The sequence below is a fragment of the Canis lupus genome, chromosome 20 (assembly GCF_011100685.1).
Source record: "Canis lupus familiaris isolate Mischka breed German Shepherd chromosome 20, alternate assembly UU_Cfam_GSD_1.0, whole genome shotgun sequence".
NCBI classification, from domain to species: Eukaryota; Metazoa; Chordata; class Mammalia; order Carnivora; family Canidae; genus Canis; species Canis lupus.
In genome coordinates, this window is record NC_049241.1 from 33856671 (window position 1) to 33882172 (window position 25502).

At 38.4% G+C, this 25502-nt stretch overlaps 1 protein-coding gene across 4 annotated transcripts in view; it reads left to right on the forward strand.

Moving 5' to 3' along the window:
• ARHGEF3 (Rho guanine nucleotide exchange factor 3) overlaps positions 1-17236 on the forward strand; it is a 304371-nt gene extending 287135 nt beyond the window's left edge. For all 4 annotated transcript variants that reach the window (XM_038566117.1, XM_038566116.1, XM_038566118.1 and 1 more), the window contains 4 exons: positions 144-401; positions 9100-9270; positions 12997-13183; positions 14924-17236. In XM_038566117.1, the coding sequence (XP_038422045.1) occupies positions 144-401; positions 9100-9270; positions 12997-13183; positions 14924-15276 (969 nt within the window). In that variant the 3' untranslated portion in view covers positions 15277-17236. The remainder of the gene's footprint in view (positions 1-143; positions 402-9099; positions 9271-12996; positions 13184-14923) is intronic.
• The last annotated feature ends 8266 nt before the right edge of the window (positions 17237-25502 follow it).

Sequence of the window (25502 nt, forward strand, 5' to 3'; positions counted from 1 at the left end):
CCTGCAGCCATACAGATAAAGGAATGTTGGCCAGGCCTGGAGACCAATTAGGTTTTGTGCAGTCCACACAAGTGATACTTGCTTGTAGCTTCACAGAACAATTAGCTCTACACTCCAACCCTGTTTTGGTGTTCCTTTCTTAGCTGCCTTGTCTCAGCTCCTACGACAGCTATTGCAGCAATCAAGTAGCCGCCAAAGCTCTGCTGGACCACAAAAAACAAGATCACCGAGTCCAGGATTTCCTACAGCGATGTTTAGAATCCCCCTTTAGCCGCAAGCTAGATCTCTGGAATTTTCTCGATATTCCAAGGAGCCGTCTAGTGAAATACCCTTTGCTTCTTCGAGAAATCTTGAGGCACACACCAAATGATAATCCAGATCAGCAGCACCTGGAAGAAGCTGTAAGTTCATCTGTTTCTTCCTGTCTTTACCTTGTTTTCTCCCTTACGTCTAGCAGATAGGGTGCATGGGTGAATGAAGGGTCTCTGGGTACATGGGATGCAGGGGTCTTGGCTTCCAGGCTTGGTGTTACTATCAGTCATGTTTTGATTTTACAAGTCACTTCTCTCTCTGCCTCAGTCTCCTAACCTATATAATGTAGTGTTTATATGAAATCCACTCTAAGGTCCCTTTGGAAAAAAATAAACAAACAAATAAGTCCCTTTGATTTCTGAGAGTTCTTGATTCTGTAAAGGTAACTCTGTAATCTGTAATTACAATTCATAATAAACTATAATCTGTTTGTTACAGTGGTTGTGAGGGTTAAAATCTCTGGAGATTTTAAATTGAATATCTCTGTTTAGCAAATGGGAGTTGCATCTTACTTTAGCCCCTGAGCCCATCTGCAAAGTCAACACCCATTTCAGATCCAGCTCTCCTCTGACTGCAGTGAGGAACCAACCTAGTCAAACTTCCTGCTCACCAGAAAATGTTTATTGAGTATGGAGAGAGGTTCATTCTTCCCTAGCAGCAAAAGAAGACCAGGAAAAATTGATTCATCTTATGAGAATATTGTGAACAGTGAGTGTTCTGTCCTTGGAACTTAGTTCTGATTAGGGTGCTCTGTGGGACAGAGAAGAGGTGATGGCCAGGAGGAGCCAGTGGCCTGAGCAAAGCTATGGAGGAATGACAGGACAGGTGATGCCTGGGGAATACCATGGATCTGTCTGCCTGGGATTGACAACCGATAATCTGACGAACAGCAGGAGAGAAGGCAGAGGATGGGGGTTCAGATCTGGTTATAGAAGGTTTTAAATATCAGTTTGAGATAGTTTTCCTTTGCTGTGTTTTGTTTGTTTTTTGTTTTCTAAGTAGCTGGGATTCAGAGTTCAAATCCCAGCCCCAGTACTGACAAGCTATGGAATCTTGGACACATTACTCTCCTTGTCTGTAAGACAGGGGACAGAGGAGAAAGGGACCACAGACAAAGAGGCAAGTTGAGAGGATGCTCAACATACAGTCATAGAAACCTGCTGAGGGAGGGGCCATGGGGATGAGGCCTAGAGACCAATTCAAAGAGTCCATTCCCTGACTGTATCTGGAACAGAAAGAGGATATGCATAGGTGACTTGAAAATCTGAAGCTATGAAATCTGCAGCCATGAAATCTGCCAGCAAACTGCCTATCTCCCCCCAGAGAGAGGTTTAATAATAAGTAGCAATCACAAACAATAATAATTCTAGCAATACCTGCTGACATTTCTTGAATACCTAGTAAATTAGCTTTATATAATTACTGTAGAGGTTATGTATCTCATTTAACCCTTATAATAACCTGTGAGATAGCTGTGCTTGTTAGGACCATATTCCAGATGAGGTTTGGAGGGCTTGAATAACTTGCCTGGCTCTAGGGCCAGCACATGATGAGGTTGATATCTGAAATCTGTCAGTGTGGGCTGCAAAACCTGTGCCTGTTCCACTTTTTTATGATCCTATCCCATGGAGCTGAAAGCCTGGCTGCTTCTTTGAGCCACTGTTGCCTGTAGAAGTACAGAAAGCTGTCTGGCCTCTAGGCTTTGTAGAGAGGCCTCACTGGTCAGAGGTGGGCTGGGTGCCTCCTTGCAGGGATAGAAAAGATGGGAGAAAGGTACTCTTGACTGATTGCAAACACACACAGACCAGGTCCCCAATCCAGCACAGATAGGGGACACAGGCCCCAGGGATGAGGCCCATTCCACTTCATTATGTCTGTTTTTACATTGGGAAGCATGCCGTAGAGTTGCCTCCTCTCCATATTTCATCCCAGCAAGTGTGTGGTCTGTGGGAATGAAAACAACAGGGGACTCAAGCTAGTCTAAATAATTACTTTTTTGAAGCATGTGAGCCTGCTCTTTTACTGTTAAGATTTCTTCTTTTTAATATGCAGCATGAAAGAATAATGCTTTATTTCTAAAACCACCCAGTGACCGAAAGTTTGGATTTAAAAAATGCATAAGAATAAGATTGCTTGTGATATGAAAGGATGTACCAGTTTCCCTGGTGCATAAGATGTGATGTCATTTTTAAAAGTTGAATCTGTACCTGTTATTCAGGCAGATTTGTGTGTGAAGCATGGTTAGACCTGCGTTTGAAAATGTCTACAAAGCAAGTCTTCTAAATGCCCATTTACACAATAGAGGCACAGCAATGTTGTTTTGGGTTTTTGTGGGGGTTTTTTTTCCCCTTCTTTTCAAAATCATCTGGGCATTAACCCAGATGAGCAGAAATATTTAGCCCTGTACTCTTGGGTACATTGTGAATGCTTGATGAATATAAAACCCAGAGTACTGATGTAGCTTGAATTACAAGTTCCCTGAATAGATTTTCCACCTATGAAAAGGGAAGAATTGGAGAACCTAACTAAATTGCTTCTACATCAAGTGTCCAGTCCTATAATTAGATCTAAAAAAAGTCTCGCTTTTACTGCAATGCATAAACTACCGCATCATTATTAGAATTTCTTAATAGTGTTTTGGAGGGTTGATAGACATTTTCCCGCAAAAGAGAACATTTTTAAATAGAACTTCCGATATTTAGATATTCCAGCAGTCTGTTTGTTCTGACATTTTAAATTCTAAAGATTGTTTCAGGCTACAAATGATCTTGCAGACCATCTCTTCCCTCTGCCCACCACAGTTCCCCAACTCTTAAAAAAAAAATCACTGAAATCAATGAGAAGAACAGTCCTGCTGTTCCTGCAGTGCTGGCTGCTATTCTTGGTTCATGTCAGAAGCCCACGAGTAGACGACCTTACCACCCAAGGAACTAGACAGGGCTTTCAGATTCCACTTTGAGGGTAATGATCATGGCATGTGTGGGCTTAACCCCCATTCTCTTCCCAGATATTTGTCGTCATCTTGCTTTATCGGTTCTTCCCCTTCAGTTTGAAACCTGATGAGAGATACAACAGTAAGTTGAACTTAAATGTGTAACCACCATGACTATTTGATATTGGCAATCTGCTATCTACACTTTTATTCCTCACTGTGAATCTGCAAAATAAAGTCCTCTCAAGAACCAGTGCAGGGGGCACCTGGGTGGTTCAGTCGATTGAGCATCCCACTCTTGGTTTCAGCTCAGACCATGACCATGATCTCATTGGTCTTGGGATCAAGCCCTGGGTGGGCTCTGTGCTCAACAGGGAATCGGCTTGAGATTCTCTTCCTCTGCCCTTCCCCCCACTTGTACTCTCTCTCTCTCTTTCTCTTGAATAAATAAATCTCATAAATAAAAAAAGAACCAGTGCAGAAATTAGATGCTTATGATGTAGAGGTGTTTATAACTACAAAACAACATTTTTAATAAATGAAAGCAGAGGGATGCCTGGGTTTCTCAGTGGTTGAGCTCCTGCCTTCTGCCCAGGGCATGTTCCTGGAGTCCCTGGATCGAGTCCCACATTGGGCTCCCTGCATGGAACCTGCTTCTCCCTCTGCCTATGTCTCTGCCTCTCTCTCTGTGTCTCTCATGAATAAATAAGTAAAATCTTAAAAAAAAAATAAGTAAATGAAAGCAGACCCGGAAGTGCTATTATAATGTCCACAAAGAATGTGGAATAACACTGATCACTTCTGTTGTTTGTCTCTATTTTTTTCAAATATCAGAGAAAGAAGTAGCATCAGACAGTAGTCATAGCTACCCAAGGAACCACTGTGTTATTTGAGTTTATTAATCTTCATGTGATATGCCAGCTGTTCAGTCCCTGAGTTAACTTAGAAAGTGAACACATTTTTATCCCTATAGTACATCATTTTTCTGTTGTCCTGGATACTTACAGGTAAACCTAGTAATAGTAAACTCTAAAAAGAGCCACAGCAATTAACGCTAAGACCTTTAAAAGCAAGGGAAAAGTATGGATTCTACTATATATTAAAAATGTAGGGATCCCTGGTGGCTCAGCGGTTTGGTACCTGCCTTTGGCCCAGGGCATGATCCTGGAGTCCCGGGATCAAGTCCCACGTCGGGCTCCCGGCATGGAGCCTGCTTCTCCCTCCTCCTGTGTCTCTGCCTCTCTCTCTCTCTCTCTGCCTCTCTCTGTCTCTCTCTCTCTATCATAAATAAATAAATAATCTTTAAAAAAATAAAAATAAAAAATAAAAATGTAGGGGCAGCCCAGGTGGCTCAGGGGTTTAGCGCCACCTTCAGCCCAGGGCCTGATTCTGGAGACCCAGGATCCAGTCCCTCGTTGGGCTCCCCACATGGAGCCTACTTCTCCCTCAGCCTGTGTCTCTACCTCTCTCTCTCTCTCTCTCTCTCTCTGTGTGTGTGTGTATGTGTGTGTGTGTCTTTCATGAATAAATGAAATCTTTAAAAAAAAATGTAGTAAGGTAAAAGATTAGGGTAGACCTAAAAGAGTGTATAAGATATCTCCCATATATTTTAAAGCTTCTTGAGGGCAGGGACCCTGTCTCATTTCTTTGAATGATACCACCTAATTTGACACTGAACAGATGCTCAATGAGCAATAATTGAATTAATTTGAAGAATGAGTCATAGTTTGGTATGTTTTGTAAAATTTTTTTTAAAGATTTTATTTATTTATTTATGACAGACACAGAGAGAGAGATTGAGAGAGGTTTTTTTTGAAGGTAACAATAAGTAATCAGTCATGTCTGAAAACCAAGAGAGGGGGGGAAAAAACAAAGAGAAAGTTTGTGTACCAGAGTTCTATTTATTATTTGTTTTATGTTAATAAAACTCAGATTAATTTCATAGAACTTATATTTAATGTCACATTGACATTATTTTATGATACAAAAAGCCTGTGTGCTTTGAAAAAGGATGTGTTTTTATCAAAGTAATGCTACCGCTAAACTTTGGGAAATAGAAAAAAGAACACATGAGCTTTGAAAGTCATAATAGCTACAAAAATATATAGATTATGCATCTGTTCATAGGGTATAGTCAATAGATGCAGAAAAAGCATTTGACAAAGTACAACATCCATTCATGGTAAAACCCTGAACAAAATAGGTTTAGAGGGAACATACCTCAGAAATCATAAACGCCAAAAAAAAAAAAATCATAAACGCTGTATATGAAAAACCCACAGCTAATATCATCCTCAATGGAGGAAAAATGAGAGCCTTTCCTGTATAGTCAGGAATAAGACAGGGATGTTTACTTTCACCACTGTTATTTAACATGATACTGGAAGTCCTAGCAACAGCAATCAGACAACAAAAAGAAATTAAAGGCATTCAAACTGGCAAGGAAGAAGTCGAACTTTCACTATTTGCATATGACATGATACTCTATATAGAAAACCCAAAAGACTCCATCAAAAAATTGCTAGAATTGGGGATCCCTGGGTGACCCAGCAGTTTAGCACCTGCCTTTGGCCCAGGGCACGATCCTGGAGACCCGGGATCGAATCCCACGTCAGGCTCCTGGTACATGGAGCCTGCTTCTCCCTCTGCCTATGTCTCTGCCTCTCTCTCTCTCTCTCTCTCTCTCTCTGTGTGTGACTATCAGAAATAAATAATTAATTAATTAATTAATTAATTAAATAAAATAGATAAATGAATTCAGTAAACTCACCAGATAAAAAAATAAACATATAGAAATTGGTTGCGTGTCTACACACCAATTATGAAGCAGCAGAAAGAGAAATTAAGGAATCAATCCCATTTACAGTTGTGCCAAAAACAGTAAGATACCTAGGAATAAATCTAACTAAAGAGTTGAAAGACCTGTCTCTGAAAACTATACAACACTGATAAAAAAAAATGAAGATGACACAAAGAAATGGAAAGACATTTCATGCTCATGCATTGGAAGAACAAATATTGCTAAATTGTCTATAATACCAAAGCAGACTATATATTTAATGCAATCCCTATCAAAATACCAACATTTTTCATGGAGCTAGAACAAACGATCCTAAAACTTGTATGCAACTACAAAAGACCCCGAATAGCTAAAGGAACCTTGAAAAAAAAAAAAAAGCAAAGCTGAAAGCATCACAATTCCAGACTTTAAATTATATTACAAAACTGTAGTGATCAAAACAGTATGGTACTGACACAAAAATAGACCCATCAATCATTGGCACAGAACAGAAAACACAGAAATGAACCCACAACTAGATGGTCAATTAATCTTCAACAGAATATCCAATGGGAAAAAGAGAGTCTCTTCAACAAATGATGTTGGGAAAACTGGAAAGTAACATACAAAAGAATGAAACTGAGCCACTTTCTTACACCATACACAAAAATAAATTCAGGGGAGGAGGGCGGGGGGTGGGGGTGAATGGGTGACAGGCACTGAGGGGGGCACTTGACATGATGAGCACTGGGTGTTATTCTGTATGTTGGCAAATTGAACACCAATAAAAAATAAATTTATTATTAAATAAATAAATAAATAAATAAATAAATAAATAAATAAATAAATAAATAAAAAATGAATTCAAAATGGATGAAAGACCTAAATGTGAAACAGGGAACTATCAAAGTCCTAGAGGAGAAGACAGGCAGTAATCTTTGACAATGGCTGTGGCAGCTTCTTTTTAGATATGTTTCCTGAGGCCAGGGAAGCAAAAGCAAAAATTGTTTATTGGGACTTCATCAAAATAAGAAGCTTATGTACAGTGAAGGAAACAATCACCAAAACTAAAAGGCAATCTACAGAATAGGAGAAGCTATTTGCAAATGACATACCTGAAAAAAGGTTAGTATCCACAATATAAAAAGAACTTACAAAAATGCCCCAAAATGAATAATCCAATTAAAAATGGGCAGAAGACATGAATAGAGAAGACATACGGACAGCCAATAGACACAAAAAAAGGTGGTCAATATCACTGATCATCAGGAAAACACAAATCAAAACAACAATGAGATACCACCTCACTCCTGTCAGAGTGGCTAAAATCAACAACACAAGAAACAATAGGTGTTGATGAGGATGTGGAGAAAGAGCAACCCTCGTGCACTGTTGGTGGAAATGCGAACTGGTGCAGCCACTGTGGAAAATAGTATGGAGGTTCCTCAAAAAGTTAAAAATAGAACTACCTTATGATCCAACAATTGTACTATTAGGTATTTACCAAAAGAATACCAAAATGCTAATTTGAAGGGATACATGCACCCTGATGTTTACAGCAGCATTATCTACAATAGCCAAATTATGGAAACAGCCCAATTGTCCATCAACTGATGAATGGATAAAGAACATATGAAGTGTGTGTGTGTTTGTGTGTGTGTGTGTGTGTGTGGTAATGGAATATTACTCTGCCATGAGGAATGAAATTTTGCCATTTGCAAGGACATAGATAGAGCTAGAGAGTATTATGCTAGGTGAAACAAGTCAGAGATAGACAAATACCAAATGATTTCACTCATATGTGGAATCTAAGAAACAAAACAAGCAAAGAGTGTGTGTGGTGGGGGGGGGGGAAGCAATGAAGAGGCAAACCAAGAAATAAACTCTTAACTATAGAAAACAGATTGATTATGATCAGAGGGGGTGTGGGGGATGGGTAAAAGAGGTAATGGGGATTAAGGAGTGTGCTTATGATGAGCACTGGGTGTTGTATGGAAGTGTTGAATCATTTCATTTGTACACATAAAAATACTATTATAGCCTATGTTAACTAACTGGAATTTAAATAAAAACTTTAAAATATATATTACCACAAGATATATGGGACTGTTGATCTTTCCACTCTTAGAGAACAGAGGACCCTGGAGAGGAAGTCATCATTTTGCCTCTGGTTGGTGTCATTGAGTTTTTACTCAACTAATTTCTTGTTCCTTTGTTTTTTAGTATTTTATAGCTTTTAGACATAAAAGTGATAGAACATGTGATAGAATAACGCATCAGAATAAATGCTCACTGATTGTGTCTGAGTACTGTACTTGTATTGCTTTGTTTTGTTTCATTTTGTATTAACAATAGTCTATCCACCATTGCTGTGAAACCCCTTCACCCCTAACTTATTCACATGTGCTATAGGCATGCGTGAGTGTATGTATATAGAAAAATGGTTCCCATCATTACAGCTAGTGTTTCTTCTTTCCATGTATAGTTTTCTGTCCTTTATAAATCATTTATATTTTATCACAAAAAAGGTGTCCAAACCATTTCTTCACAGCCAATTTGCAAATATGGTTTGTAGGTTAGATTGAGTACATGTAGAGACACCTTGCAACTGGGTTTAAACCCCAAAGATAATCCCTTTTGGGGACTACTACATCCTGCTTTGTTTTCTCTCCTTGGCTAAAGTTTTTATATGCCTATATTTTCAACATTATAAACATGTTTGAAGAAATGTGCAACATAGAGCTCAGTAGTTACGAGTCCTGCACATCAAAAGCTATACCTTATATCTCTTCCTCTCAGAAAAAAAAAAAATCAGTTTTATATATAACACAAATATCTATATGTGTATATAAATATGTATGTATGTATATGTATATCTATGTGTATATGGATAGATGGACACAATATATTCAAAGCTTGTATTTATTTTTGCCTTTTCCCAAAGCAGCTAGTTAGATAACAGAATCTCAGAATTAGATACAAGTCTATCTTGGTGACCTTCTAGGCTGAGCCCCTGGGACTTGTTGGTGTGGATGGTTTGCTTACTTTCCCCATACTTTCTTCTTTGTTTCCATAGATAAACATCATTCAGGGAATAGTGGCAGAAATCAACACCAAGACGGGGGAATCTGAGTGCCGCTATTATAAAGAACGGCTGCTTTACTTGGAAGAAGGCCAGAAAGACTCTCTAATCGACAATTCGAGAGTGCTGTGTTGTCATGGAGAACTGAAGAACAATCGAGGAGTGGTGAGTAGCTACTCTCTTCCAGTGGTTTCCTCCTAGACCTCCCCCAACGCTTAATCCATTTGATGCCCAGCCTCCTATGCCTTTCTTACCCAGGGTCACATGCTTTATACAAAAATTGCTTTCCGGTGTCTTTTGTATCATAGGATCCCCTATAATTGGATATATATTGTATGTATATTTATGTATTATAATTTTTATATAAATAATATGCATTCTGTTTCTAACTTATAATTAATATATACTTACATATTTTATACAAAGTATTTTATTTATTTATTTATTTATTTATTTATTTTTATTTTAAATTTCACAACCAGTACATATTCAGGAAGAATTTTGGAAACCAACATAGGGTTGCCAACTTTGTATTTTGTTTGATCATGACCTTCAATATCAAATACAGAACAGTTAGCATCTCCTCCTGCTTTAATATCAGAAAAAAAGGGGTGATTTTAGCAGAATGTATATTATGATCTTCAGAAAAACAGCTCTTAAATTAAAACTCTTAGGTTTATGAGAAATTCTTTGCTTTTTTTATGGACTGGTACCCATCCACACACTGCCATTTTTACTTTTTTTAAAACAATAACCTGCCCTCCATTGGCTGCATATTTAACTCCACCCAATTTCCTGGCTTTTTATTCCTGAGTAGATATTAAAATTGTTCCTTCTCTCCTGTTGTAGTAACTTGGATGGATCTCCCTGGAGCACATACTACAATGGGTTATAATTATCTACCATATATCTGTCAGTATTTTCCATTATGCTATGATCTTTTAGGGTAAAGACCATGTCTTGTTAATCCCCAGCACTTTATTATGGGAGACCTGGCATGGACTAAGCACTCAATAATGTTAGGTGAATGAGTGAAGGAATGAATGAATGAATGTTTGTATAAAGAAAGGATGGATTTAAATTTTGTGAGAGTTCAAAATTCTTTTAACTCACCAGACTATTTTTGTGTGTAGCCAGTAGAAATTAATGCTAATATATATATTGTATATTATAATTTATACATATACATAAAAATATATGTATAACAACTTAGATTGTATTATATGTAATATGTACTTAAATTCAATGTTGGGAAAGCCATTTAAAAAGAGAATCTCGGGATCCCTGGGTGGCGCAGCGGTTTGGCGCCTGCCTTTGGCCCAGGGCGCGATCCTGGAGACCCGGGATCGAATCCCACATCGGGCCCCCGGTGCATGGAGCCTGCTTCTCCCTCTGCCTGTGTCTCTGCCTCTCTCTCTCTCTCTCTCTGTGACTATCATGAATAAATAAATAAAAATCTTTAAAAAAAAAAAAAATAATAAAAATAAAAAGAGAATCTCTTCTTTTATTATATTTCATCTTCAGTATCTAGTTAACCCTTAGAATAGAAGCCAAAACTAGATTGAATAGTTCTTAATAAAGCTTTGATGATTCAAGGGGCAACCTTTTGACCTGGACTTTGGAGTGGCATTCGTGAGCAGGCTACGAAATGTTATTTGAAATCATTGAGTGTATGTCATAGCACCCATTCTCAGAGCTGCTGCGGATCCAACCAGCTGATGGTACAACAGAGGTAATGAGACTGGTCACAGGCCACTGCTTGAAGAAGTGTTTCTGTTTGACTATAGAGTTACTGATTGCTAGAAAGCTGAATTCTGCTTCTTGCTGATTTTCAGAAAGCCCTGATGGACTTCTAATGTCTAATACTCTGGCTTCTTAAACATTCTTTCTCAGAAGCCCTGTGGGAAATAGGGAAATATATCACTGCATGGAATGATATATTCTCTTTCTGTCCATCAGAAAAGGACTGAGGCTCTGGCTGGATGTACCTAGGGCTTTAAAGATGAACTCTAGTTCATATTTCAGGCAGATAGATTTTTGAAAACAAAGATAGTAGTTGAGGTGGGAGGTTTGTTTTAGTTATTTGCTTTTCCCAATAGATTATAGAAGCCATTATGAACAAAGTCCTGTGTCAAAAGGAAAGCTCGATAACTTGAGAGCTAAAAGAAGCTGAGACTAAGGATGGAAATTCTCAGTGAACACTCATACATAAGGGATATTTTAAAAAGGTTTCCCAGAAACACCTGGATGGCTCAGTGGTTGAGTATCTATCTGCCTTTGGCTCAGGTCATGATTCTGGGGTCCTGGGATCAAGTCCCACATTAGGCTCCCCGCAGGAAGCCTGCTTCTCCCTCTGCCTATGTCTCTGCCTTTCTCTGTGTGTCTCTCATGAACAAATTAATAAAACCTTTAAAAAAAAAAAAGTTTCCCAGACAATCTGAGTTCAAATTGTCTATTTTGGTTAGAGGATTGATTGAAGTAGAAACTGTAAAAAAAAAAAAAAAAAAAAAAAAAAGGTTTAGTATATAAAACAAAGGCCAACCCCTTCCTGCCCCATCCCCCAAAGAAGTCTTAACATTCTTTCTATATCCCCCTCCTCAAAAAAAAGGCCCTTAACTTGGTTCTTTTTTGTTGTTGTTATTGTTTTTAGTTTTTCTTTACTCTGTTTAAATGCACATTTGATAAACAAAATCACACTCCTCAACCTCCTTCCACCCAGTACAAAATTATCACTTATATTTCCACCACCCAACATTTGAGCTTTAATTTCTACAAGTGTGTGTGTGTGTGTGTGTGTGTGTGCGCGCACGTCAGAGTGGGTGTGGGAGGGATCCACAAGTTTCTTTTCTCCCAAATATAAAATTGTCTGATAATGCTGAATGTGCTTCCCCTGCCCCCAAATCAAGATTCTAATCTGAGTTTCCACCTTTTTGAGACCCCCAGGTTCACGTTCCCAAATATCTCCATTGGAAAACCAGAACCAGCTGCAAATGTTGTAGATCTTTTCATTTCAATTCGTCAGCATTTCCAAACTGTGAGAAGAGTCTAGCACTTGGAATTGAATGGAGCCAATTTACCCCAGCTCCACCCAGCGAAATTGCTTTCATGATGTGGTTTGAGACAAGTCTTTATTTTTGAGATTTTCTTTTCACCCACAACACACACATCAGTCATTCAGCCTTTTAAGAACAACCTCTTCAGAGAACTGAGGTTCTGAGGAACATAACTGAGAAGGACCAGTTCTTTGATCATCTTTCTTTGTGGCTAAAGCAGCATGCTCTGGTTCCCTTGGGAATGGGCAGTGTTCCAAGTTGAAGTGCCCGGATGGAGCTGATACTCAGCTCTGTGGTTTAAGGAATAAGTGTTTTTATGGGTTTGGGAAGCAAAGATTAATATTAGGCTTTGATATGCCCATCACATCTTTTATAGACTATTGTTCATTATCATCTCTTAGGATTATATTGGGTCCTATAAACCAAAGCTCAGGTGGGAGTGGGGGTAATAACTTCTTTTTTCTTCATTGCTCCTTTTATTCTATTACCCCTTCTCACTTTTTTCTTACGGAAGCTGGAGGCTATGTGTGTCTGCACAGGTTGTGAAATACAATGTGAATTGGTGTCTCTGGAGCTGGCAGTCCTGGCTGCAGATGTCTGTAGGCAGAAAGGCCTTCTCCATGGTGATCCTAGGGAGACATTCCTCCAGGATAGGCACTAAATGCATCTGGAAATATCCCCAAAATGCCTGACTTCTGTTCTGGAGGTAGATTTGAGCCTTGAAGTTTATAATACAATGTGAACCTGGTACCTGGGGAACTCTTACCCACAGAAGTCCACTGATCAACTTCTTATTAGACTGTTGCTTAAGAAAATCCTGTGGATTCTTCTCTTCTAGAAACTGCATGTTTTCCTGTTCCAAGAAGTGCTTGTGATCACTCGAGCTGTCACTCACAATGAGCAGCTCTGCTACCAGTTGTACCGGCAGCCAATCCCTGTAAAGGACCTCCTACTGGAAGACCTGCAGGATGGAGAAGTGAGGCTGGGCGGCTCCTTGCGTGGGGCATTTAGCAACAATGAGAGAAGTATGGATGGCAGTCAGTTTTGACCTGTTGAATGGTTTTGGTTGTGGTGGTTCAGAGGGAGTGGCTGGGGGAAAGAGAAGAGCCATGGCCTCAGAGTCACGCTACATTCCAGTGCTGTCTCATTACTCACTGCCTGTGTAACCTTGTGTAATCTCTGTGAGCCTCAGTTTCCCATCTGCAAAATGGGCATGTATACATTCCTACTTTATAAAGTTGTTTTAAGGATTAAGATACTGCAAGTAAACCTGTCTGCACAAAACAGGTGCTCCTTAGGTTCCTTTTCTCTATCTCCTTCTATTGAATAAAAGCATGCTTGATACCTGTTAGTCCCTATGTCGATACCAGTTGCTTACTGGTGGCTCTTGTTGAGCCAGCAGGCTGGTCCCTGAAGAAGCTCGAGAATGGTCATCTGGGCTGAGGATTCATCTGCAATTACTTGAATGGGCTTCCCTAACTTGAGACTTAAACAAAGAAATTGACCAAGAGAAGCTAAGATGGCAGCGTTTCCAGAGTATCTTGTGTGTCATTCCAGGAACTAGTACACACTGGTAAACTAGGTCAAATTCCTTGCCCCTACAGAGCTTACATTATGATAGGAGATAAACGATGAAGAAATATTCAGATGCCATTAAGAGAACTAAAACCTAGTATGAGGTAGATAGGGATAACGGTTGGAGGTTTGCTTTGGGGGAAATGATCAGAGGAGTCTTCCTTGAGAAAGTGACATTCAAGCCTCTTGGGTTAACACTGGCATCATATTGTCAAAATAATGAGTATGTACTGCCTCTTACCTACTCATCAGTTCCTCCACCTTGGTGGTGGTGGTGCTGGTGGTGGTTGAATACTGACTGTGTGCCTGGTATTGTATCAGTACGTATATTATCACATTTAGCCCTCATAATAATGTTAAAAGATAGGTTCTCTTTGTTTCTCCCATTTTACAAAGAAGGACACTGAGACATGGAGAAGTTAAGGCACTTGCCAGGAGCAAAGGGCAGAGCCTGAATTTGTCTGAAGTGGTAGTTCCCCAGCCCGCTGGCTACAGAATAGTGCAAGGGGACTGAGCACACGTGCTTCTGTGAACCAAGCTTTGCACATGGCATGTGGGACCTGTTATGTGCCAGTTAAACTAAATAAAAGGTCTTCCAAACTGTACACTACCGTTTTTCAAATGCACACAACTCCTCTGGAGATAATGAAAATGCATTTTTATTTTTTTTTTCATTTTTATTTTAAAATGAAACTGAACTTGTAACTGCTCTGAGTCTTTACCTATCTTCTCAACCATTCAGGTACTAGATATACAGGTACCATTGTGTGGAGGATCATGGGCATATTTTGATATTCCATAGAGCTTCTGAAAATTGAAAAGGCTGTAGCTTGGGGCAGTGGTTGAAATTCCAGATTATTAGGCCCACCCACCTTGTACCTATTGAATCCTAATCTCTAAGGGTAGGGTCTGGGCATCTATGTTTTTAACAAGTTCACAAGGGGTTTTAATATGCACCCGGGTTTAAACTGAGGTCCATTTGCTAGCATCACAGGCAACTGAGAGCTACCTTGGCATCAAACTTAGTCAATGGTGGCTGCAGGGCAGAGCTGAGCCATGTCCTGGACCGGTGGGACATGTTTCACAATCAATGAATGATGTCTGCCCTAGATACAGGGGGAGTTAAGGCCACCTTTGACCTGGGAAAGACCTGTCCATTGACCTTTTTTATATGTATTTTTCACTTCTAGTTAAAAACTTCTTCAGAGTAAGTTTCAAAAACGGATCCCAAAGTCAGACCCACTCACTACAAGCCAACGACACCTTCAACAAACAGCAGTGGCTCAACTGCATTCGTCAAGCCAAAGAAACAGTTCTGTGTGCTGCCGGGCAGGCTGGGGACCTGGACTCCGAGGGACCGTTCCTAAATCCTGCCACTGGGAGCAGGGAGCCACAGGGAGAAACAAAACTTGAGCAGATGGACCAATCAGACAGTGAGTCAGACTGTAGTATGGACACGAGTGAGGTCAGCCTCGACTATGAGCGCATGGAACAGACAGACTCTTCCTGTGGGAACAGCAGGCACGTTGAGAGCAATGTCTGACAGAGGCGTGTGTACTTCCTGGAAGTAACCCTGTGTCTTACCTGTACAGTATTTGCATTCCACACATGGAACAGTTTGGAGAAGCACTTTTTAATACTTTTGTGACCCTGTTGACCCAGTCCCTTGTATCTGTATCCTTGTCTCTAGTACTGTAACTGCCAATCTGTCTGTAAGCTGGGGTTCCATGGCAACTCACCTTGTGTTGCATTTCACAAGTGTCTGGATGGTTGGAGAGGTACTTGAACAAGTTACTTTCATGTGTTCTGCTGGATTTAAACCAATAGAAAAGAATCTCTAAACTACTGTTTCATGTAGATTGCTTAAGAGTCCTCCTGTGTTTTCTCTAGTGCTTTTCTAGCTCTTTGACATGATAGCTGAAAGCATGGAATTTACAGGGCATGAGGAAGTCACTTGTGTATCATGATGATCTTTGCAGGAAAACGGGAAAAGATCAGTCCTTACAGTGAACCTGGTTCAATGTTATCCATCCCAAAAGCATGAACACATACTTGGGGATTCTGGATGCTTAATTTTGCAAAGGAAGAAGCACTATGTTGATATCATTCAGTGCAAATAATCTATTAGGACTTGGAATAGTCTCTTGGAATAGACCTTAAGAGAACTAGCCTAAAAGCAGCTGTCAGCTCTGAATCTTGAATGAAATGCAGTTGCACTAAGAGGTCTCTGTCACAGTTGCTGGCTTGCTTTAGAGAGCCATTTCTAGCCTCAAATACCAGAATAGAACTCAAAAGGCCTGGGGGATACCTGGCAGGATAATGAGAAGGCCTATCATCACTTTGTTTCATGTGCCAAGGGCTACTCATATTTTGGAGCATTGAGGAAGAGACTGTAGGTGAGTCAGTGACTCTGTTTATCGAAACATATGAGAAGAATTTGGAAGAAGTGCTTCATCATGACCTTAGGCAGGAAACATTAAGAGAAAAGCAAGAGCCAGTGCCCTTCTGGGAAAGGCCAGAGTCTTGGGTTTTCCTGCTCTGCTTTTGGGTCAACACTTTGCCGTCTCAGGCTCTGTGCTATGATCAGTCATAATTACATTCTCTGTAGGCCAATTTTAATTAACTCTATGATTAAGTAGAATCAGTTAGCCAAACTAGTAACCTCCTTGTCTAGCCTTGATTTACAATGCAGGGTAGACTGCCAACCTTTAAAAAAAGTTAACTGAATACACAGAGAAGCTCCCTGTGAGTGTAAATATCAAGGGTGACTTGTGCAAAATTATTCCCACACCAGCACTAGTAGTAATGATTCTAAATTATTGCCAAAAAAATTTTTTTAAATCTTCTGTGTCTTTTGAGTTTACAGAAAGCAGTAAATGCTATGTTATCATTTTATTATGTACATCTAACATGTGCATTCAAAGAAGCTGTGTGACAAGATGTATCAATATGAAAACAAGGTAATATTACTTATTTTTCAAAAACAAAAAAATATTGTGGTCAATTTTACCCTGTAAAACATATTTCTGTATTTATAGATTTTAAACTTGGTGAATTTTTTTCTATTATGAGTTTATTTAAAATTCCTTTGTTTCTCAAATTGTTATTGATTTAGCAAGTGAATGAACTGCAGATAAAAGCAGACATAAGCTGAGAACTGATGTTTGATGGTGGAGGAAGAGGAAATCATTTTCTGCAAGAGCCATTGGCCACTTTGGCCAGTATGTTGAGACAAGAGGTCTGTTAAGTGCTGGCCTATGAGAAGAAAGTGAATGTTTTGATGAAATGAATGTTTTTGTATAATGGCCTTAAACTTTTCTGGAAGCATTTCAAATAAATTACATTAAAATGTTATCCTCTCTGTGTACAGTATGTGCACTAGAAATGTCAAATTTCAGCTATCTTCCTAGGAGGTTCTTTCTGGAATTTTTGCTTCTTGTGCCCAAATACAAACTTTAAAATGGGGTGCAGGTTGAAATAAATGTTTTGATTTGATCTATCAAGACTTTTGCAGAGGTCCTGTTTCTAAGATCTATTTTTTCAAGCATTCTCAACTCATTTACTTATTCATTTATTCATGTTTCACTTCTGTATCTTGAATCTGTACCTCATGTAAAGTCAAGAGATAAGTCATGATTGTGATAGGAAAAGAGTGTTGAATCTCACTGCTAGGATAGGCGACTGTTGAAAAAATTGACACCAAATAGTAGAAAGCAAATTCTACTTGGAAATTCTTAATGGAGGGGGCACCTGGGTAGTGCAGTGGTTGAGCGTCTGCCTTCAGCTCAAGTCATGACCCCAGGGTCCTGGGATCGAGTCCCACATCGGGGTCCCCGAAGGGAGGCTGCTTCTCCTTCTGCCTGTGTCTCTGACTCTCTCTGTGTGTTTCTCATGAATAAATAAAAATTTTTTAAAAATTCTTACTGGAAATTCAAGCCACTTTTTCTTGAGTTTAGTGGTTAATTTGGGGGCACCTGGGTGGCTCAGTCACTTAAGCAACCGTCTCTTGATTTTGGCTCAGGTTGTGATCTCAGAGTTGTGAGATTGAGCCCCACACAGGGCTCCATGCTCAGCAGAGGAGTGTGCTTGAGAATTAACATTTTAATGCCAGCTCTCTGAAAAATAAATAAATAAATCTTTTATAAATATGGTTAGTTTTATTCCTCCAAAGAGTAGTCTTTATTTTTTTTATTTTATTTATTTGTTTAGAGTTGTGGGGGAGAAAGAAAGAGAATCTTAAGCAGGTTCCATATTGAGTGTGGAGCCCAACACCGGTCTCCATTTCACAACTCTGAGCCAAAAGCAAGAGTCAGACAACCAACTAAGCCACCCAGGTGCCCCCAAAAAGTAGTCTTTAGATGAAAAGGCTAAAAATTAGGGGATCCCTGGGTGGCTCAGCGGTTTGGCGCCTGCCTTTGGCCCAGGGCGCGATCCTGGAGTCCCAGGATCGAGTCCCGCGTCAGGCTCCCGGCGTGGAGCCTGCTTCTCCCTCTGCCTATGTCTCTGCCTCTCTCTCTCTCTCTCTCTCTCTCTCTCTGTGTGTCTATCATAAATAAATCAATCTTTAAAAAAAAAAGAAAAGGCTAAAAACTTTTAAGCTATTGGTCACCAATTCTCAATAACAGGGTGGCTCAATAAGGCTAGTAGATAGTCTCATCTTTGTAATAAACTCCCACCATTTTCTGTAACCTGCTGTTAATTCTAAGATTAGTCAATATATTCACATAAATGTAAGTCCAATTTTTCCTTTTCCAAATGAAAACTCACTCCTCATCCTTTTCTTTCTCCTCCTTCCTTTCCATCCTCCTTGTCTTTCTCTGGTGCTTCTTTGGATGTCCCTTCCACCTCTGATTACCATGATCATACTGACTTTGATACTGGAGGCTGTCTGGTAGTGTACTAGCATGTTGTGGGTTAGTACAAATGACTGAGGGCTAAATGGTTTTCTTCAGTTTATTCTCAAGATGTTATTTTACACATAACTCGATGTAATCCTTGCAGTCAAAATGAAAAGTCAGAAGCAAAGAAGAGTAAGAACCAGCAATTTTGTGCAAAATTAGAGTGTGGTTTCAGCTTCTGGGTTGTGGTCACCAGCAGTGACTGCTTTCATTTCCATCCCTGGCACAGTCTTCAGCAGCTGAGAATGTAAAACTCTTCATTACAACAGTGCTGTTTTCACAAAATTTCTGTGAGTACAGGAAACTGCAATCCACTGTCTTGGAAAGCAAGCTGTTAAACTTTCCATTTACATTCTGTCTGTGTCCCCCTTTTACTAATTCTCCAAAAGCCTGAGAACTCTTAGGGAGATTTGATCACACAGTTTTATTTGAGCCATTTCCCCACCTGACTCCCCTTGGCTACAGAGAACCCACACTGGACACCCCTTCTCACTGATGCAGTTGGTTCATTTAACTCATACTGTCTTTGTTTGTTGACAGAATGCTGGAATTATCGCATTGAAAGGGAATTTGAAGAGGGTGACTCAAGCCCAAAGCCTACCAGAAAGAATCTGAAGATCATGAAGATTTAAAACCTTGTTCATAGGAACACACAATGAGAAAAGGTGACTATATTCACTGCACCTACTATGCCTTCATGCAAACAAGCTGCAAAACAATCGCTGCTCATAGTGTCACACCTTCTTCCTCCAGGCTTGGTAGGCACATTAGTCGGTTGTGTAGATTCACCCAGACTAAGCACTTCTTCAACTGACCTGGAGAGCATAGCGAGGAATTGGAAACCATGCTTCATGACTTTGAAAGCTGATCATCTAGTTCAGGAAACGGGATGGGCATTCAAAATGACTGGTCCATTGACACATATGTGTTCACACACAGACACACTTAAATGTTAATGAGCTATGCTACTCGTCTGTGAAAGGTTTGAAGAATATCATCCTGCAAGTGTTGTATTCACTGTATCTGTTTCCGTGTCTGTGAAGAGACACCTTAAACCTTCAGACCATTTAAAAAAGTGAGATAGTGAATATGAAATCACTTTGAAAACTAAGAGATAATAGTTTTCATTGTTGTTATTTAATACTTTTAAATTTACATACAGCATTATGAAATTTCTCAAAAGTATGGCATTGGCCTTTTTCATTCATTGTACTGAATAATTGAAAGAGGGATAAGTTGTCTTCTCAATCCAGCAAATCCAGAGTATTTTTTTGTATTTTTTCTTTGGTATTTTCTTTCCCACAATTTTCTGTTTTGTTTTCTTTCTTTCTTTCTTTCTTTCTTTCTTTCTTTCTTTCTTTCTTTCTTTCTTTCTTTCTTTCTTTCTTTCTTTCAGCAACCCCAGAAAGAGATTTTGAACCTTGTGGATTTGGTCTCTTATTCTTGATTGGTTTTCAAAATCCTTATCCCTTTATTCCTACTTTTCATTTCCTTATATTTTGTTCTCTCTCTTCATTTACCTCTCCAAAGCCACTCCCTAACCTGATTCTTCCTTTACTGTGCCTGTGGGACTTGCATGTACTTCAATGGGCTCTCTTGCTTGTAGCTTCTGACCAGAGGGGAGTCCTTGCATGACATCAGAGAGGGCAGCAAGTGAGGTTAGAGTATTTATTCCTCCAGCCCTCTTGAAGAATGCCTCGGTCTGACTGCATCTCTTGACATGAATTCACAACTCCCCTCAAGGAGTCCTCTCTGAGTTCCCATTAAGCTTGCCAGCCTAGGATGGTACCAGCCTACTGTCACTAGCCGTAGGAGACTGCATTGTTTCTATACCCTGCCCACAAGTGCATAAGTCCTTTATGAAGTCCTCCTTGAATTAACCTAATTTGAATCTGCTGCAAAGCTTGCTAAGCCTCTGACAGATACTAGTGTCTGACATAATAAACATTATTTAACATGTGCTACATCTTCATCATCACTGTTATTCCACCATCTGCATTCTATTTTCATGTGTTGTGGTTCAAGGATACAAAGATCTTGTGGAATCATCAAAGATGGATTTTGTGTTTCTGTTTCTTATTGTTGTGATGGATTGTTTTCTGAGAAGAAACATGAAAATATATTTCAAAAACAAAGGCAAAATAGACTTTTTCAGGCATACCAAAGTCAAAAGAGTTCATAACCAGCAGGCCTATACTACAAGAAGTGTTAAAGAATCTTCTTTCAATCGAAGAAAAATGACACTAGATGGACATATGGATCCACACAATAGAAAGTAGAGCCCTAAAAATGCAACTATGTGGCAAAATAAGAAATACTCTTCTTCTTGTTTAAATCTCCTTAAATTAATGACTTCCAGCTATTATAGAGTAACAAGTATTACTTTTACCTTTTCATCTGAAAAAAGAGAGAGAGAGAGAATATACATGCAGCTGTGGTTTTGAAGACACTAGACATCAGATATGGAAGAACAATGGCCCTAAGAGACGGGGAGCAAATGAGTGAGGCCTATGATTTGCTCCAGCTTCTGGCCTTGAGAGAGTTTTCAGGCAGCAGTGCAGAGAGTGGAAACCCAGTGAACTCACTGAGTGGAATAGATGGAGCTGAAAGTGAAGGGAGACCAAGGCAGCTATGATTTAGAGAGGGACCAATGCCTAATGAGAGAACAGTGGTGGTCTGCAGAGGGACCCACTCAGGTGCTCAGCTGAGTACTGATCAGTGTACACATGTGAAAAAACTACCCAAGGGTGGTACAACCTATCAAAAAGGATTAGAGGGAACTCACACAGTGCTGGGAATAGTGCCTGTTCCCACAAACCACACCAGAAGAATATCACAATTGAGTAAAGTGCCCAGAAGGGCCTACTTTCAGGTGTGGGGAATAATTAACTCTATAGTAAACACTACTCTGGTTTCCACCTAACAAGTCTTATAAGAAAGGCTAAAAAGGATCAAACCATTTCCAAGCAACTTAACTGCATCCCAGAATAAAACTCAATTATTTATAGAACTTCAAAATTATCCCGCATCTAACAGGGTAAAATTCACAGTGCCTGACATCTAATCAAGGGCTATAAGGCATGCAGGAAAGTACAACCCATAGTGAAGAAAACTATATAAAAAACAATTGAAACCAACTCAGAACTGACACCAATGTTGGAATTAAAAGAAAAGTGCTTGAAAAGTTATAGCTGTGTTCCATATTTTAATGGTACGTGGAGAAATAAAAATAGTTTTAAAAAGACCCGGGGCAGCCCGGGTGACTCAGCGGTTTAGCGCCGCCTTCAGCCCAGGGTGTGATCCTGGAGACCCAGAACTGAGTCCCAAATCAGGCTCCCTGCTTGGAGCCTGCTTCTCCCTCTGCCTGTGTCTCTTCTTCTCTCTCTCTCTCTGTGTCGCTCATGAATAAATAAATAAAAATCTTAATTAAAAAAAAAAAGGAAAAAAAAAAGGAAAAAAAAGACACAAATTTAACTTCTAGAGATGCAAGCTACCATGGATGAGATGAACAATACACTGGGTGGGATTAATAGCAGATTATACATTGCAGGAAAAAAAATTAGTAATATAAACTATTAGCAATATAAACTATTCACCATTAAACAAAGATAATTTTTTAATGAAAAAAGCATAAGTGTGTCACAAGACAAATTTATAAAACCTGTACATTGAAAAGTTTAAAACATTGATGACAAAAATTAAAGAATACCTAAATGAATGAAAAAACTCAACTTTCCAAACTTTCATGGTTTGGAAAACTCAATATTTTAAGCTCTCCCCAGTATTAATTCATAGATTTAACACAATGCAAATCTGAATCTAATTGGGATGGTTTGTAGAAGTTGACAAGTCAATTCTAAAATTCATATGAAAATCTATGAGACCTATAATAGCCAAAACAACTCTGTAAAGATTAACAAAGTTGGAAGACTTATCCAAAACTTATAGGGCACTGGGCTGGCTCAGTCAGTGGAGCATGTGTTGGGGTTGTGGGTTCATGCCCTACATTGGGTGTAGAGATTACTTAAAAAAAATAAAGTCTTAAAAAAAGTATGAAACTTAATATAAAGCTACAAATTCCAAAACAGTGTAGTTGGTATACATATAGACAATCAATAGACCCAAATAGAGTCCAGAAGTATAACCAAACATATGGTCAACTGATTTTCAGCAAAAAATGTGAAGGCATTTCAGTGTAAAAGAATATTTTTTAAATAAATGATGCTAAAGTAACTGGATATCTAAATTCAGCAAGACCTAGAAATTTAGACTTATATCACATCTTATTTTAAAAAATTAACTCAAATGGATCATAGACATAAACTAAAACTATAAAACTAAAAACTATAAAATCTTAAGAAGAAATTATGAGAAAATCTTTGTGACCTTGGATAAGACAAACACAAAGGTAAGGCAAATTTGGGGTTAGATATAACTTCAAAATCAAAATCCACAAAAGAAAAAACTGATAAATTGAACTTCATTAAAAGTGACATAAAAAAAAAAAAAAAAAAAAAAAAAAAAAAAAAAAAAAGTGACATAAAAAGTGACATTGAACTTCTCTTCACAAGAGATGGTTAAAAGACTGAAAATACAAGCAGTAGAATGGGAGAAAATGTTTGCAAACAAAATCTCTGATAGAGAACTTGAATCCAATGTATATAAATAAATATGAAAATTCAATAACAATTGAATTTTAAAATGGACTAAAATATTCTGCACAGCAAAGGAAATTATCAACAAAAGTAAAAGACAACCTACTGAATGGGAGAAGATATTTGCAAATGACATATTCGATAACAGGTTAGTATCCAAAATATATTTAAAAAGTATATAACTTAATACCAAAAAAATAATAATCCAATTAAAAAATGAGCAGAAGACATGAACAGACATTTCTCCAAAGAAGACATACAGATGGCCAAGAGACACATGAAAAGATGCTCAACATCATTCATCATCAGGAAAATGAAAATGTAAATCAAAACAAGTTATCACTTCACACCTCAAAATGGCTAAAGTCAACATAAGAAACAATAAATATTGATGAGGATATGGAGAAAAAGGAATCCTTGTGCACTGTTGGTAAGAATGCAAACTGGTGCAGCCAGTTTCCAGTTGTGGAAAACAGTATGAAGGATCCTCAAAAAAGTAAAAATAGCACCCTATAATGCTTCTATTTTTAGTAATCACACTACTGGGTAAGTTACCCAAAGAATATGAAAACACTAATTTGAAAGGAAATAAGCACCCCTATGTTTATTGCAACATTACTTATAATGGCCAAATTATGTAAGTGTCCATCAATAAATGAATGGATAAAGAAGACGTGGCATGAAATATTATTTAGCAAAAAAAAAAAAAAAAGAAAGAAATCTTGCTATTTGCAACAACATGGTTGGAGCTAGAGAGTATAATGCTAAGTGAAATAAGTCAGAGAAAGACAAATACCGTATGATTTCACTCATACCTAAAATTTAGGAAACAAAGGGAAATAAAGAGAGACAAACCAGAAAAATAAACTTAACTATAGAGAACAGACAGATAACTAACTACAGAGGGGAGGTGGGCAGGACAATGTGTGAAATAGGTGAAGGGGATGAAGAGTATACCTATCTTGATGAATGCAATAGAATTGTTGAATCACTATATTGTACACCTAAAACTAATTTACCACCTTTTTTTGCAATTAAAAAAACAGGAAGATTACAACTTGAATAAGAAAAAACAATTGTGTTCAGCTCCTTGCTCAGCAGGAAGTCTGCTTCTCCCTCTGCCTCTGCCCTCCCCCCCACCCCAGCTTGTGCTCTCTCTCTCTCTCCCCCCACTTCTCTTGAATAAATAAAATCTTAAAGAAAAAGAAAGAGAAAGAAAAGAAGATAAAAAGAAAGAAAAAGAAAAAAGAAAAAGAAAGAAAGAAAGAAGAAAAGAAAAAGAAAGAAAGAGAGAGAAAGAGAAAGACAATCAATTAAAGCTAACATCAATACATCAAATACTGGCAATATTTGACCAGGATTTTAAATCAGCCATCACAATAATGCTTCAAAAATCAACTGCAAATTCTCTTGAAACAAATTTTAAAAATAGAAAATCTCAGGAAAGAAATAGAACTTACATGAAACAGTTATCAAGTGGAAATTTTAGAAAAAAAAAAAAAGAAATTTTAGAATGTGAAAACAACCAAAGAAATTAAACCAAAAAGCCCTTTGGGCTTGATAGTAAAGTGGAGATTATAGACAAAAGGATCAGAAATTCAAAGACAGATCAATAGAATTGACCTGAACCATAGAGAGAAAATGAACTAGAAAGAAACAAAGAGAGCCCCAGGAACATGTAAGACTTAAAAAAAAAAAAAAAAAAAAAAAAACTAACATTGGCATTACACACAACCCAAATAAGTACAAGTTAAACTGGGAAAATCTGAGTAAGATTGGCATATATTATCAAGGTCAACACCTCCACCTATTCCCATCCTGCTGTTGGCTCCAGCTGACTATTCTTTTTTCTGTCACTGTAGATTAGGGTTTATTTTTCTAGAGTTTCATATAACTGAAACAACATAGTATATATTCTTTTGTGTTTGGCTGCTTTTCCTCATCACAACAGTTTTAAAATTCAATCAGGTTGTCATATAGATCAATAGTACATTCCTTCTTATCAATGAATCATATTCTATGATGTGAATATACCACAATTTGCTTATGCATTCACCTGTTGATGGATTTATAATTAAAACTGCTGTAAACATTCACATACAAGTCTTACTGTAGACCTATATTTTCATTTCTCTTGGGTAAATTAGTGCAGCTGATGGGGTATATATTAGGTGTATTTTAGTTTAATGAGAAACTTCTGAACTATTTTTCATATG